This window comes from Rhea americana, unplaced genomic scaffold (genome assembly GCF_003343005.1).
Source record: "Rhea americana isolate MKP2758 unplaced genomic scaffold, rheAme1 scaffold_56, whole genome shotgun sequence".
Lineage (NCBI taxonomy): Eukaryota > Metazoa > Chordata > Aves > Rheiformes > Rheidae > Rhea > Rhea americana.
Window position 1 is genome coordinate 4,765,142 of NW_028186712.1, and position 16,996 is coordinate 4,782,137.

Here is a 16,996-nt window from a genome sequence, read left to right on the forward strand (position 1 = left end):
AATACTGCCCTCAGTTGAGCAGGAGGGGCATTCTTAATAACTAACATTTTCTTCCCCCAAATTTAAATCTAGAGTGCATTTTGAGAGATATTTATTGAGTTTCTCTTAACTGTGAGTTTTGAATGTTACTTTGTTTTACATGATTATATGCTGGCTTTCTTTCAGCTTTTAAATTCTGTTTGTATCCTTAAAAAAAGTATTAAACTAATGGATGATTTTTCTGATCCAGTCCACAAACCTGGTGACTCGAGTATACACTCCTGGTCGTTGGGGAAGTGCACACTGATAGCCAAATGATGTCACACCTACCAAAACCCACTTGTTTTCATCTTCAAGCATTAGAGGGCCACCTGAATCTCCCTGCAATATGGAATTCAAAAGTTAAAAGTGAACAGTGTCTGCTTTCAAACAAGCTTGTTGTGTATTGTGTTTTGTTCTTGTTGGTGCTTCATCTTACTCACTGCATCCGGTATGCCTTGGGCAGTGGAAGTAAGATCAGTACAAATTCTTTAATATTGAGAAGCTTTAAAAYGATCCATTTCCTTTTTTATCCCCCCTCCCCTTTTCTTCTTCAGGATATGATCTTAAGCTCTTACTGATCTTTCAGTACAAGATTGGGTTTCAAATCATTTCTTTTTACTTACTACTCTTAATTTAGCCCTTCATCTTTCACAGAGCCTGAGTAAACATGTAGGATTTCTTTTAGCTAAATTTATTTACCCAAAATATAATTCTATTCTATGTCACTCCAAATTTTTTGCAATTTCAAATTCAGAGAAAAAAAAGAGGGCAAGACTGATAGAAGATGAGGTATCTTCCTCCTCCTTCTTCTCAATCGCTTAGCAATTACRTGACTCCAGGAGAGTTTTGGAGACCAAATTTGGTACTTTGCACATCCCGAGTGACCTTGAATGTGGTGTTTTCAGAAGAAAACAGTAACTAGTTTTTTTCTGTCTATTCAGGAGTGAGTTAGTATAACTATTAATATATTTGTCTTCATTTGGCCACAGAAGAGTTCTGTGAGGATTCAGCCATTAAAATGCTTTTGGCCATGACTCGAGGGCATCCACAAAAGTTCAGAGGCTGTGACAGCAGCCTAAAGGCTGAAGCACTGTCAGGACTCACTTGTTCCTCTGCTYATAGGTGAGTGGTCACTTGTACTCTATATGGCGAGTGAAAGTAGCCTTGCATACACTCGTCTTCCTGGACYGTGGACTAAACTAGCCCAAATCACTGCACTTGACAAACGTTTAGAGTTGCGGGGGGTAAGACAAATGCAATTACCTAAGAATTCTCCAAATCAGACTTTAGGAGAATCAGTCGCTCTCAGTACCATAGACTCCGCACTGCTGGAAGCAAAGTTAACGTGACTGCCAACAGTGACGGCGTCCTCGTGGAGACRCAGTGCTATAGCAGAGCTAGAACGGACACAAGCTAGATGCTCAGGAAGCAGCCTATGAGAGCAATGCAGAAGGGCACCCTTTCCAAAATATTGTGGCATCCACTCRCAAAAGGCTTTTGGAGCCTGCAAATTTAGGGGAAAAGCATCATTGGTCTCTCTCTTGCCCTGCCTGAGGTATTTCTGAGACTTGGATCTGCTTATTCCTCTGTATCCTGCTTTTCCATAAACATGTTCCTCTTTTCCCCATGGAATTATCAGAAGTAATTCTTCAAATTAGTGCAGAAAATCTCCAGTACTCTGATTTATATCCCTCCATGGTTGTTTATGWCAAGAAGATACAAAATAGATTTTTGTGTATCCTGATAAAGTATAAAATTAGTAGAACATCTGGAGTAGAAACTATATTCACAGACAGTGACTGCCTGAATTTTAATGATCAGAGGACCAGTGAGCAGTTTTTTTGGTAATTAGATGTGTTGTATGCCGGCAGTGGAAATGATTTGCCTATATTTACCTGACAGGAATCTACTCCTCCTTCGTCATAGCCCGCACATATCATATTCTCAGTAATATTATATTCTGGCATCTGTTGCTGGCATTTTTCATTTGTAATGAGAGGGATTTCTGCTTCTTGCAATGTATTTGATGGAGAACCTGATGAAAATACAGAGTACATTTAACCACTGCAGTAAATAYGTACAGGATACTAAGAACAGCAGTAATTTTGTTCTTACTCTAAAATTCTAGGGATGTTACAGAACAGCAGGAAGCCCTGTCTCCCTCCTGTGTTCTTCTAGTTTATACCACTGTAATACAGTCACTGATTAAATGGTGCGCACTGACTGAATCCTGTCTTTCATTTCTGTAATGGGACTGAATCTGGTTATAATTAAATTAAGGTTACTAAAATCAATGACTATGAACTTACTGTGGAGAGATCTAAGGGCTAAGGGCTTAGGAATTTGGATGGGCCAATATTTCATCACTATCCATTGTAGAACTTTAGGTAATTCAGTTTTTTATAAGAACTTCTGTTATTAATTTCTGCCCAATGATCCAAACGTAATTTTACTCTGAAAAAAGTGGAAGCAAATGTGTACAAGCATCTGTGGAACTTAAATGACATGTTTATTATTTAGCAGTGACTCCAAATCCCAAGTGTGTGATACATGAACAGAACATACATTTCAGTGTAGTCAGTACGCCGACTTTTCTGGGAAGTCATTTGCACATAAAAACATTAGTCTCCCACCTCCTCCCCGTGCAACTGGAAATATATTTCATATTGAGAAAAACAGKCATCCTAACAAATTAAAAGGAGATGCAACGAGACTTTTTTTTCCCCCATAATTTAATGACCTTAAATATATGTATTTTTTCTAATAAATATGTTATAGCTTCAGTCTCTAGCTTTAGGGTAGAAAGGTGGCAGGGGATGGTTACCTAACTTTTGTATGSAGGAGGATATCCCTAACCTGTTAACCTTAGCAACCCCTGTGGAACAGGAGCAGGTTTTCCCTCATTTTCTTAATTTGCCAAGCAGACTACCCACCTTGGTTCACAATTCTACCCCAGCCAGCAATGGAGCAGTAAATTCCTGGTGAAAACTCTTGACTTTTTTCTGGTAAGCAGATAGGTTGTATGTAGTCTGCAAATGAGAAATAAGCAATCAATTTCAACCTCTTTCCTGAATTCAGGTTTTATGAAGTCATAAAGGAAAATGTGCATTGATTCAAACCCGCTTTTCAGGGAAAACATTCGGGAAGTACTGGATGGACTCCAGAATGATTCGATTATAAAAAAGTACAGCCGTCCCATCATCCTCTTGTACGTAGAGTTTTGTACAACAGAGTAAGTCTGTTATATAGGAGAATACCAAATCATTTACCTGTATATTGGACTTTGTTTTGAAGGTGCATCATCGCAATATCGTTGTCTTTTGTACGCTTATTATAATGAGGGTTTATAATTATTTGATCAATGTCTTGAAGTACCGTTGAAGGATATGTCCTATTCAGTTGGTCATGCAAGCCGAGAACTGCTTTCCACGGAGATAGTTTTAAATGYCTCCTAGGAGTTGCAAAGAATATTTACAATTATCAATGATTAATGAAAGTTTTGAAAAATGTGTTAGGCAAAATGTTAATCTTTAACCTCATGGTAATGTATAGCATTTGCACATTCTTTTGTAATAAATAGRAGAATGTAGTGGATATACTTACAATTTTGTGATAGACTACTGTCTTCAACAATTAAACACTGTAGAAATATGTGGTTGATTTAAATGTTAAGCTTATAATGCATTATTTATAAAGAATTAATCAGACAGTAGTGCAGTRGAGGAAAAGACATTAGCTAAATTACTATGGCTTTTTAAACACTGGAGAGAATACAGCTGAATGCCTACCTTGCAATTAATATTGGCCCCAGTTTGAAAATTATCATGGACTATCTAAAGAGTAATAGATCTACAATGCAGTTCCAAATGCTGCAGCTCATAGACTCAGATAATTGGTTTTCTTAATATTTTATCTAAATTGAAAAAGGGGTGTTAAGACAAATTATGACACAATCCACATTTATTGCTGAGCTATGCATGCTGGTCTGAGGCTATATTTAAGTTAGAGAACTTAGCCATTTGCCAATTTTTAATAAGCAAGTTCATATTTTCAAAAAATTTATTCAACCTGATTGTTGTACTGACTTGGTTTCTGCTGATCTCTTAGTTTGACTTCAAGAGGTTATCTTGGTATCGTGGTATAAATTTGGAGCATTTAAGTTTAATGCTTAGAATTAAGGGAGAAACTCTAAGCCTTCTCTTAGGGAAAGCTCTAGTGAAGTCAGGATAATAAAATTAAATTTAAGTGAAAATAGTACAGAAAAGGAATACSAAGGAAGTAAAGAAAAGGAAGTACCAAGACAGTGGTGGATTTACTGTGTGCAGGGTAACAGGGCTTGATCCTCCTCGTTCTATGGCTGGGTATGGAATATAGTTCCTGCCATGAAGTAAGGGAGCACTGACACATTGGCACAGCTCCACTGCATTATATTACTTAGTTATTTATAATGAAAACTATATTACAATTTTCAATATTAGCATTTCTTTTTTGCCCTTCCATTTTCCAGGTGTCTTCTTGAATGGTGCAGCTAACACCATCTAGAGGATATTCTGTATTACCTGATCTATGCAAATAAATCAAGATTCACTCCAGTTAGGCTCAGTAAATAATCTTGATCAATCTTTCTAAGTGAAAAGGAGGAACAGGCAACACTGAATTTACCTTTACGAGATATGAGGTCATCTTTTACATCATTGGCAGAGATTCAACTATAGAGTCCCACATTAATTACAAGTAACGTGCTAATGCACAGTATTGATACCATATATTTAAAGTGTAATCTTTCATTGACAGAAGATGGTTTCCATAATTCTGTGCTTTAAASTAAAGATTAAGGGGTTATCATCAAGTAAAGAGCCTTTAGCTGAGTTCCACATGTGAATCGAAGCACAGTAACTAAACACTGAGTTAATGGTTAACTACTTATATCAGTATCACAAATTACACATAATCTGTCATCTCCTTAACAAACTTGCCTGTAAAACAAAAGTTTCATCATCATTCTTAAAAGGAAAAGACATGGCATGGAAGTTACATGACTATCTCAGGTTTTTGGCAAGAYACCCTATGGTCAGTAGAGAGAAACAGGCGCTTATGGAATTATATTAATTTCATTCAAAAGTAAACAAACAAACAAAAAAAAAAACCCTTTAAAACATTCCCTTTTCCCCTCTGTTCGCTTTTAAGGATGTTCATTACTTAGGCTGGTTTTCCCCTTTAGTGCCTTCTAGACTGGTGCTCTGAAAACTGTTGCTCATTTATATTTTCTGTAGTTATTGGCTGCTGGTGGACAATCCGATCGAAAACATTTTTATGATGACTTTTTTTGAACCATTAAGAAACTCATTTTCAAACCTGAAAATATATATTTTTTTAATGTTAGTTGAAAACTAGCATTGTTTTAACTTGAAAAATCACGAACTATGCCACTGTTTGACATCGGCGGTTTAAAGTGCAAATCCAGCRCTCCGAAGAGGTGGAAGGGCACAGGAGCCTGGTGAACGCGGGGCTCTCCACTGCATGRTCCCGTAGAAGTGTCCTCTGCTTTACTGACAAATATCCGCGATTTGGAGACTTGCATTTTGTGGGAGGCCCAGGACGTGTTAGCTTAAGGATAAAACGAACGTACCCATACACGCAGTGCGCTGCTGACACCAGCCATTCGTCACTGACGAGGGAAGCTCCACACASGGGGCTGAGATTATAAAGCAGTGACACCACCCAAGGCCAAGCCCCGATTTTGGCATCGCTTCCACCTACGATCCTTGTTGCGCTGGTCTGCGTTACAAGGCGTTTTCCACAAGCTGAAGTACAACAAACAAACAAACAAAAAAAAAAAAAAAAAAAATCAAGATTTGTAGATTTGTAGGGAGAGATAATATGTTTTGTCAGACTAATCAGTATTCTTGGAAAAATGCTTTGTAATTCCTGACCTGCTATTCACAACTACTACTATTGCGGAGAAAAGTTYGACATTTTACAGGTAAAATCCGGAACTTGGTAAATTTATAACTTGGATTTAGATGTATTATTTCCTCAGACTTTCTGGATTTTGGATATATATTTTCAGTCTAGACCCATCTCCAGCCTATATTTGAGCCCTAGAAACAAGTGAAGATTGTAATTTTTCCTGTGTTTATATTATTATGTGTATAGTTATAATTCATTCCCTAACCTTTCAATTCAAATTATAACATTAGGGCTTATGGACCGAACAGTTTGATTTCTCTGTGAAACGATCTCAGCATATATGTACTTACGTTTCATGTTACATTGCAGATGAATCACCAGATTGTTCAAACAATATTCTCTAAAATGAAAGCACAATTAAATCACAAGTATCTGTACACTAGGTCACACAATGTCTGTCAAATATATATATTTATTTATAAAAATATATGTGTGTATATATATATAATTTCATCAATTTACTCTATCAGTATCAAAATGTTAAATATTGTATTTTGGTTATAGTCCTCTATATTTGAATTATATTTTAATAATAAATGCACAACATCATATTTTATATAATACTATACTTTTTAAATAAATGGATGCTTACATTGTGTATACTAAGGAAATAAAAGCAGACTCCAAGACTCCACTTGTGTTTTAGGGACATGAGTCATCTGCATACAGTAGATTCTCAGGAAAATTGTAACTGGATATGACATTTTTTCTACCTTTTGCGATGTTTTCAATAACTTATCACTAGATATCAGTGTAACCAAAGAATTTTTTTTTAAAAAAGGTTATTTTGGTAGCAGTGTATCTTTTCACCAAACTACAGTGTCCTGTAAAATAAATAGCTGCATATAGAGGTTTGGGAATTACTTAGCAGAGATATAAAGTCAGAGTCTAAAGAGCAAGAGACCATGTATCAAAACTACTCCAGCATTTCCAATACCCAGAGGTATCTTCATACCTTGTAATGAATCTGAACACTGGGGACAGTGATTGTGCAGATGTATACAGAAATATATCAGAGAAAAAAAAAGTGTTTCCGTATAATTTTTAAACGGAGAAAGAGAAAATGATTATGTAAATATAATTTAATGTAGTATAAAGCATTCCTCTCTACTTTTACATTAGAATTTGACATCTGTTTTGAGGGAAATRATATGGTATGACCTAGCATTTTCACAATGCCATAGTGGTGCTARAAGAACGGGAGGTGGGAACTGCCCCCCCCCCCAAATCAGAAGTGGATTGTGATGGTAGGACGGTAGGGTATGCCTCCAGCCCTCCGTGGCCTTAAATAGCCATTCTCCACTTCGTGATAGAGGCATAATTTTAAGTCTATAATTTACAAAGTAGAAACCAAATTCTATCATCATTTGCATTTGGTTCTGTATTGACTTCATGAAAGTGCCCCTTTTGCAGTGAACTAGACAACCAGGAGATTCCTCCCTCCAATCAAGGAGGACAACCAGAAATGCATAAAATCRTAGGAAGCCATTACCATCTTCTTCACAAAATTTACAGGAACTAAATCCTCACCAAGCTTTCTCTGTTGRTTTGAAAAGGGTGGTCAGTGGTACATGATACTAGCTCCTTGATCCCTATTCTTTTTACCATGAAGGGGAGTTGCATGTAATGACCATCCTTCTCCCATATCAGCACCTCCTGATTGCTTTAGTAGAAGTTACTCTGTGGTYTTCTACTATTTCTTCTTTTTGGAGTGAGCTTTCAGTCTGCAAAACACTTCCTTGCCTGCTCTTCAGTTCACGAGTCCTCGGCTGCCTCTTGGTCAGCCCAGGACAGTCCATAAGGCAAYAAAGGTACTGCACATGCTGAATATCAGTCCTCTGTGCCCCGCTGCCTGCTGTCTTCTACCAAGAAAGTAGGCAGAAATCTGGAGCAGCTGGGGCAGATTAGCAGAATGCAGTTATGCATGTGGACTTTGCTCACATATCTCTTCAAGGCAGGATTTTGCCCAAGAAGCTATCCTGCCAAGAAATACATTAACTAAGGGCATCAGAGAAGAATAATTATGCTGACTCTGCACCACAACTTTCAAGTCATATTATCCGTGCTCTTATTTCCTTCAGTGGTAGCTACGTTTGAATAAAGACCAAAGGCCYTATGAGAAACACCTTGTATAGCTTGAGTACCAGTTAACGATTTTTTTGTAATTAGCAAATCTGTGTGATCTTCCTCTCAATCAGAATATGAACAGCAAATGTGTGTGAAGCTGTAATGGTGTCACCCTGTAAAATGATCCCTATCAACTGCCCAGATGAAAAATGATATAAGAAATCTATTTCTGTAACGGGAATACAATCAAGATGAATGAACTTCTTCCATTTCCTCTGCAATTAATCACTTTTTAGTGTTTAATAGATATTAATAGAAGACATCTTTGAATCATAGTTGCTCTTTAAGATCTCTTGTGGTAATCCTTGCTTAGACATGTATTTAAGAAAAAAAAAAGAAAAATAGCTTGCAATGCTATTCCCTTGCTCTAAGACTCTTTCATCATTAGTGAGAATGATAAATGTTTGGGAATAACATAGTATAATTAGAACATAAAATGGATCTTTTTTTTAAAGTAGATAAAATACAGCATAACCATTTAAGAATCTTCTCCAGCTACTCTCTGATATTTTTCACAAAAGGACACCAGAAAGAAAATGGACTCCTGTCATCCTCAACAAGGTTTCAGCATTTTAGCAATTATGCAGTGGTTTTCTCCATCAGTGGTTTGGTAGGATTACAGAAAAATGTTCATAGTAAGCCATTTTATAAAAAGAAAGACAGTAATTTAAGTCATTATATATAGTTGTATTCAATGATGGTGAATCTTTCTCCTTTTAGAGGTATACTGTAAATCCCAGGATTTCCTGAGAAATAACCTTTTGGAAATATTACATTTACAGTTAATCTGCAAGATACACTGCTAGTTTGTACACTTCTTCAGAACCACTTCAGGTGTTATTTGGACTGAGAGAGATCAGAATATAATCTAATGCATTCTGAGGATCATCTCATCGAATGATTCAATTCAAAGTGTGGAGATAAATCTAAAAGATGTATGCAGGTGGGATTCATTTGTCTAAATATCCGTATATGGATTAGTTACCTGAGGCTTGTGCTATAGGAAGTGTGTATCAATAAAATCAATGGGAGTATAAAGTGTGATTCATCTCATTCCAGCAAAGTTCACATGAATGACAATTTGGAAGTGCCAATTTTTTTCTACTGATCATGGAGGGAACATAGTGTGGTAACTGCAACACAGCTATGGGCAAATGCCACTCCATCTTCATTTAATTCCTCTATTGATGCTTAAGTACATATATATGTATTTATATTTGTGTATATATATATATAAAATGTAACATAGGTTACATAGATGCAATTGTATGTTACATATACATAAACCAAAGTCAATTTATTAAATGTATGTAAAAATTTTATATAAATTTAATATAATYTCATAYGTATATTTTTATATAAATTAAAAATGTTTATATAAAAAATAAAAAAACATAAACATACCTAAAATGTTAATATGAATGAAATTATACAATAAGAAAGTAAAAATCAAATGAGAAAATGAGAAAAAGTTTTTTTTTTTTTTTTGAGAGCAGGAGAAGGAGGCATGCTCCTTTTGTTTTTTAAAAAAATAAAATTAAAAAATGAAAAAAAATTTTTTTTTTTTTTGAGAGAAGAAGGAGGCATTCTCCTTTTGTTTTTTAATTTGGTTTTACATTTTTTTCTGTTCTCTCATCCTTGTTTTGGATTGATTCCATCTCACGTGCTTTCATTATTTTAGTGAAGTATTTACATTGAATCTGAGACACACTAGGGACAGAAGACTTTTTTCCTCTCAWTTCTCCATCTGCAAAGTGGACATAATTCAGAGATCTCTGGATAGAAATGCTCTGTAAAAATAACAGTATTTCTCTTTTACACAGTAAATGTATGAAGACTTCACAAAATATAGTACTGAAATCATAAATACTGAATACATGAAAATGTAGCAAGTACCTGTCTCAAATTTACAGTAGACAAAATCAGCAAGAACAGAAGGGGGAAGACTAAGCTGCCCAGTGATACACAAAATTCAGCAGCAGATGGAGAATAAAACCTAGGTATGTAAATAGTCTAGACCTTATATAATGGATGTTRCCTTTCAAATGAACTTGAGCTGGAAATTATTATAAAAACGATCATCGCCATGCTTAAAGCTATCCTTAGTATGAGGAAGAAACGTCACTCTACCTACCTTTGTGTAAATATTAGGCTCTGGTTAACCGCTTTGGTGACATTGACAAATGGCCCATCTCCAGTGAATAATACAGCTGACGATATATTTGTATCCCTAGAAGTAAAAGACACACATGCATAGTTTTAGAGACCATGTCTATAACCATAGTCACTTTATTAGCTTCCCTAACATTTTGAAATAAAATCTAAAGCCCTTTTTTGAGAATATCTTTGATATTTTCATTGGATTCATTTATTTTCTTAGTTTGATTTGATGAAGCATATACAAATGGAGGTTGCCAAAATCTCTGAGTGACTGCAAAATCAATCTGCTACTCTTTTAATTAATATATTGGTAAATGATGAGGGTTAAGCATTTCTGTAAGCTCAAGTAATCATGTGCTTTTCTGGGAGATAGTTTATTAATGACAATGGCTTGTTCTATCGGTTCAGAAAATCAGTGTTACAGCCTTTCTATTTTCCTTGATTCAGGGGGACATTCAACACAGATTAAGTGCATCTATGATAAAAATATTCTGAGAAGATCATTTTTGCTAGAACTGATCAACAGTCAAACAACACTTATTTTTTAAATGGGGGAATTATAATGTTATATTTTGATAGCTTTTACCTGTAATAATCTAGACCCTTATCATTTTGAAAGGAAAAAAAAACATTAACACAATGGGCCAAGTCCTAAAGTATATTTGACTTCTGTTAATGAACATGATTTTTAGAAATTTCTCAAGTTGTGATAAAAATGCCTTTAAGAAAAGGCTAACCTAGGCACTGGACACCCCTCATTCCATTCAACCTGCACAGTAGCCAGATTTTACTTAATAATCTTAAATAAGTAAGTTTGTTACTCTACAGAGGTATATGGGCAGAAGACCACATTGGTGATCTTCTCAACAAACTGGAGAGTCTGTCTGAGAGTCAAAGTAAGGATTTTCTTTTGTGTCTCAGAGAGTTGGGCCTGTAGTTACTACTGACTATTTGTGGGGGAATGAAAACCTAATTCCTTTGGCATTTCAAACAAGAAATCATACTCCAATTAACTCCTTTCCTTTTCAAGAATTTTGTGAGTTCATGAACCAGAATGCAGGRATGAAACTAATGTCCTAAACTAACAGTCCTCGTTGGACTTTTGAGTATGAGAAAACTGCAAAGTATGACTGAGGAATGGGTCAGATCAGCTTCCCAGAGCTGGTTCCAGTTCTAGAGAAATAAACATGTATCAAGCTAGACCACTAAAATGGCAAAAAGCTCAATGGGGAGCTCAACATAGGATAACAAACATTTTTCTCCRTCTGACTTTCTGGTAGTTTAAGGAAAAGTAATGCTAACAATACTCAYAGAAGAAGCTAGATTTTGGCACTGTCATCAGATACACAAAATTACACAGCAGGGTGAGCAAAAGGTTCTCATTCAGGTTTCTGAATTGCACCCATTTCTGTAYCTTGCTCAGATTGAGAATATTTGTAAATAATTTGCCTAATCTACATGTCAGAGATGAACACATGGACATCCTTCTAGATGTGCTTCTTGTTGGCACATATCACAAATGCAGCAGTCACATATTTGAAAAATAGAAACAAAAGATTCAGATGTGCAATTCATTAGAACCTGTATTGAACATTAAACTTTCTAGCCCAGCTAAATAAATACTCAGGATAGCTACAGGACTTACTATTTAAATCTTTTTCATAAATTGAACAGTAAATGAAACTAGCAAATATATAAGAAATTAGCAGCAAAAGTAAATCATCCTAGATGAACCTTAGCTTCTTCATCTGATAATGCATGATTCTAGATAATTATTCTGTGTGAATACATAAATATGAAACAGGTCAGCAGTGAGGGAAAACATTTACTGTATTGTACCTGACTAATGGCTTACACAAAAAGATACGGTGGTTTCTGTCTAGTTTTTCTCTCATTCTCACTTTTTTTTTCCAGAAAGGGAGTACAGTCTAATAAAGTTATCTCTGTAGAAAAGCAGGAGAATTTTATGCYACTCTGTAGGATCCAAAACAAGAATTGTTCCGAGGATAAGAGAATGTGACACAACTTAGGTTCAGAAATACTTTCTCTTAGCAATGGGAAGATGTAATAAACTGAACAATGGAATCAGAAAGAACTAATACAGAAAACTTATCTTAGTGAGAGAGTTTTTTTAATTAGTATATTTGACTAGTTTCTAGAGACAAACTCTGAATATATTACCACAGAATGTTATGGAGACAAAAGCATGAGTAAGTTAAAGTTAAARGAAAATATCATGGAAGACAAAGCTCATTGAGGCCTATGAAATGTAAAAATGTAAATTAAATAATCAGACCAAGAAATAAGCAGTCTCCAGAAGGAATAGAAGAAAGGGGGAGTGGGAAAAGAGGAGAAGGAAGGAAAGGAAGAAGACTATCAGCCAGTAAAGTACAGGATATTTGACTAGAGGGACCATTAGTCATACTTTTTATGTCCTTATATSCATCACAAATGAGATAACTACATATGTAAATTATAATCACTCTTTGTACGTGCAGGTATCTGAAATGTAATAAATACAATACCTAACTGAAGAGAAAAAAATAAAATAGCATACATTCTATCATCTAATGATTAAAAATATTTTTAAATAACATTTGAGTATTTTTCTRAGTCCTTTTAACTGTTTATTTCTATAATTAATTTATCAGAAAGGCATTTTCAGGCATCCTACTTTGGTTGGAGACCAAAATAATAAATTGCAAGCTAAGGCTTTCATTTGATTATTACTTGGATGAGTGACATCCTCTAAAAACCTCAGCACTGTAGGAAAATCATTTGTTATTCAGTGGATGGCAGTGAAGCTGCATACAGTGTAAGTAAGGTCAGGATTGGGGCCATAAATTTTGCCATAGATGCTAAAAGACGCCACTTCTTCACCCAACCCTCCTCGCTTTTTTCCTGAAAATCTTGCTGCATGCTGACTGAAGCTAAATTTGTTGTTTTGTTTTGTTTTTTTTCAATCATATGCTTCTCCTGATAGAATTTCCCTCCCCTTGCCATACCTTAAGAGAAAATTAGTTTCTTATCTCGACAGATCAGGTCTAATGACAGATATGAAACATACTGGGAGCTCAACTGCAGAATACCCAAGTGGTTATCTTGAATTTACCTGAAAYGAACTTTAATAAGATAGAAGAGCAGCCAAGGTGTTGTTTCCTCCAGCTTTAATCTTAGGCATTGTGATACTTAAAAATATGTTAGTAGACCAAGCACTCCACTTTACCATGGAAAAGTATATATATAGCTTTCTGCATGGTAAAGACACTAGTGAAACAATCAGGAAAACACAAATGCACAGACTTAACAAAGCTGCAAACAAGTTACGAAGACAAATGYACTCACTCTTGCCCCAGCAGCTGGCAAACATTGTCTGAAATCTGTTCATTCCAATTATCTGCACATACCAGGCTCCACGTCTTCCCAGTCCTGACCTGTATCAGCCCTTGGGTGCTTACAGAACCATTAAGCAATCGCACTGTAGACCAAAATGGACATAAGCATTTTAGGTAGGTAGTTTAAAATAACAACAAATAAACAAACAACCCCACCACCACCACCATCAAACCCCACATAAATATAATATAGACATATTTATTAATGCCAGCAAAGAACAAAAAAAGTTAAAATATGATAGGGAATAAAAAACTGAGWGTCTCAAGGATCTTGCAGCCTCCCAGGAAGGAAATGCTATGGTTATCTCCTCCTATATTTCTGCTACAGGAGAGCTTTATAGCCTGTATTTTGCAGRTGTCTCACAAATAGACACTTCAGCTGCTTCAGTAAAGCAGTAAATTTCTCATTTTTTCTAACCAAGGTTTCATCTTAGCAAGCATTATGTTATTTCCACCTACTATGTGAAGATTTAGCTACASGAAGTTTAATAATATAGATTGAAGAGGAAGTAAATATCAAGAAAAAATGGATTTTCCAATTCCTATTGTTATGGGATCTTAGTCAACATTTGCTTTCTTTGCAGCTTTAGTTTTTAAAAAAATCGCCCTGTAAATCAATCTTTTTATCAAAACTTCTTCCAAAACAAAATATTCAGAACAAAAATAAGGAAATATTTCAATGATTTATTATGAATTCATTGAGTATTTTGTGAAAAAATTTATGCTGTTGGGATAGTGACTAAGGAAGTCTGACCAGAAGGTCAACAGAAGACAACAGAATCACTCCTATGACTCAGGAGTCAAGCTACATTTCAGGTTATTGCTAATATAAACAAGGAGTGATGGGGTAGAAAAAAAGGATTTTAATTTACTGGTGGCACAAATGAAAAATAAGCTGTCCAGAAAACCTTTTTCTATCAAAATATTTCCACAGAAATAAAGGTCACACACTATAGTAAAAATAATTATATTTTTGAGAATGCCTCTTCAATAGATAGGAAGYCTCAGCTATGAGGAATTTTGGAGCAGTATTGAATGATCTGAGAATTGCTTGCACTGTCAAGATTTCTCCAATTTACTTTTGACACCTTGCCTATCTTCTCCTTGAAGATATCATTTTCCTTTCTCCTTATCGGATCCATGTTCTYCTCCAGATGCACTGGTGACTTGCTTTTGAGATGTCAGTAAGCAATGAGAGAAGCTTGAATCTTAACACGAAATCTTAACAACTGTTTAACTCAAATGTCATATATTGCAGAATTCTGCACAGGATGAGATATCCTAGACCTTTTCTTTGAAGTTCCTGGGAAGTTTCAGAAGTCAGAGTAGTTGCAAATGGCAGTTTGCCTACTTTATATTGCCACATCTCATGAGAAATTGAAATGGGTTTCAGGAAAATGAGTAATAATTTTGGACACTGAAAAGACTCAGTGTGAGGGTATATAATTAAATTTTCATTTCATTCTGAGACTTAGATTGGTTCAGCACATTTTTTGGTTTAACTGTTTTTTTTTTTTTTTTTTTTTTTTTTAAAAATTTTTCCAACCCTTTAGTGTGAAGTAATTTGTTATGAAGTACTAGACAATCCATGGCAAAATCTTTGGGAAAATATATTTAATATTAATGTAGGTGATGGTTACTGTATCTGTATCTTCTTTAACAATGGCAGAAAAATCCTCTCCAGATCTTCTTTGCTTAAGAAGCAGCTGATTTTTTTTCTATGCATTTCTAAAGGCAGAATACATGTGAAACAAAACAGCTACCTGCGCCAATTGGAAGAATGAACCTGTGCCTTCTGATATACATATACTTGTGTGTGAAAGTGTATGTGTGTAAAAAAGATGTTGAGATCARTGAGAACTGCCAGCACACATCCAAGAATGTACTTGATCCTTGAATGTCCTCTTTAAAACAAAAGAACATAATGTTGTATCCGAGCCTAAAAGCCTGCTTTTAACTCTCCCATTAGTGCTCCATAGTGCGTTGTCAGAACAGCACTTTATCAGAAACAGCAGTTTAATTTCTCTGCTAGGACCAACATGCTATTAMCACTGGTTTTATATTTAAATTATTGTTTAGGGGGCATTACTTCTATGTTATGTGAAATAAAGCATATACCGTACATTTAAAATTTTGGAAAGAATCGTTTTACCAGATGGCTACGCAACAGCAGCTGTTGCTCTCCTTGTCATAGAAACCTGCACGTCCACGTCCACTGTGAGCAGCAGATGAGGCTTTTGCAGCTCTGCCATCCCTTGCTCTACATCAATGCCTGTGTGAGCGAGAGTCCAGACAGGCTGCAGCTCAGTTTCACAGGCCCAGGATCAGTTGGGAGTTTCCAACAAGGAGAATGTTACTCTCTACCATATACTGTAGCACTCATATTGCTGTGAAACTCACATATAGCAGAAAGTGATAGAATTTTGGAATATGATAGGGACACAAACAGAGAACATTAATGAGTTTTTAACTAATTTTGAGGCTTGGACAGGCCACTATAAGAAGCCATAGTTTTAAGCACAGAGGAACTTCCTACCTTTCCCAGAGATCTCCACTGGCTTTCCTGCATTGTCTCAAAGAACTGACTTTGTTTTTCCTCCCAGACAAGATCAGCCAGGCATTGCTGTCTAAATTGGTATGACTTGCATGCAGCTGCAGTAGTTTACACCAGCTGAAGTTGCATAGCTATATTCCTACGTAATTTCTACCAAGCACTCTCGTACTCCTTTTCTTTGTGTGAAGGAAACCTTACCACACTCTTCTTCATCGGATCCATCTTCACACTGGATGAGGTTATCACAAAGATTATGTAATGGTATACACTTCCCACTACCACAGCGATACTCCTCAGATTCACAAGCTCCTGAAATAAAAAATGAAATGAAGATGAAACCATAATTATTGTTCAAGGTTCATGTTCTGTGGAGATCTTCCAGTTCACCTGAAGGAAAAATTGAGTGGATAGTACCCAGAACCTTTCCTTTCCTGTTGTGATTCCCTTCCCCTTCCTCTTTTCCTTTTCCCCTTTTCCCTTTTCCCTTTCCCATTATCTGTGAACATATACTGCTTTTTCTTTTTCTTCTGCAGAATTACCTGTCCAAGTGAAGGGTCTAATTGCAGGTCCTTGTTACAATCACAAACATAATTCTTTCAGCAGGGAAACAGCTGGGAGCAGAAACATTACTGCTCAAATATTTTAAACCATAACTTTTCCCAGACCCTTAGCACATTAAAGATCAAATTTTTAAAGATACAAGATAGACCATATTACAAACATTAATCAGTTACCATATACATTATTCTCTTTTGGAGGATGTGATCTA

At 35.7% G+C, this 16,996-nt stretch overlaps 1 protein-coding gene across 1 annotated transcript in view; it reads right to left on the reverse strand.

Moving 5' to 3' along the window:
• Nucleotides 1-204: 204 nt before the first annotated feature.
• TMPRSS15 (transmembrane serine protease 15) overlaps nucleotides 205-16,996 on the reverse strand; it is a 56,558-nt gene continuing 39,766 nt past the window's right edge. Inside the window, exons 20-28 of the mRNA XM_085318882.1 lie at nucleotides 16,426-16,536; nucleotides 13,624-13,756; nucleotides 10,253-10,348; nucleotides 6,282-6,331; nucleotides 5,651-5,825; nucleotides 3,291-3,472; nucleotides 2,955-3,050; nucleotides 1,917-2,056; nucleotides 205-360 (exon numbers count right to left, since the gene is read on the reverse strand). Of these exons, the coding sequence (XP_085175008.1) occupies nucleotides 205-360; nucleotides 1,917-2,056; nucleotides 2,955-3,050; nucleotides 3,291-3,472; nucleotides 5,651-5,825; nucleotides 6,282-6,331; nucleotides 10,253-10,348; nucleotides 13,624-13,756; nucleotides 16,426-16,536 (1,139 nt within the window). The remainder of the gene's footprint in view (nucleotides 361-1,916; nucleotides 2,057-2,954; nucleotides 3,051-3,290; nucleotides 3,473-5,650; nucleotides 5,826-6,281; nucleotides 6,332-10,252; nucleotides 10,349-13,623; nucleotides 13,757-16,425; nucleotides 16,537-16,996) is intronic.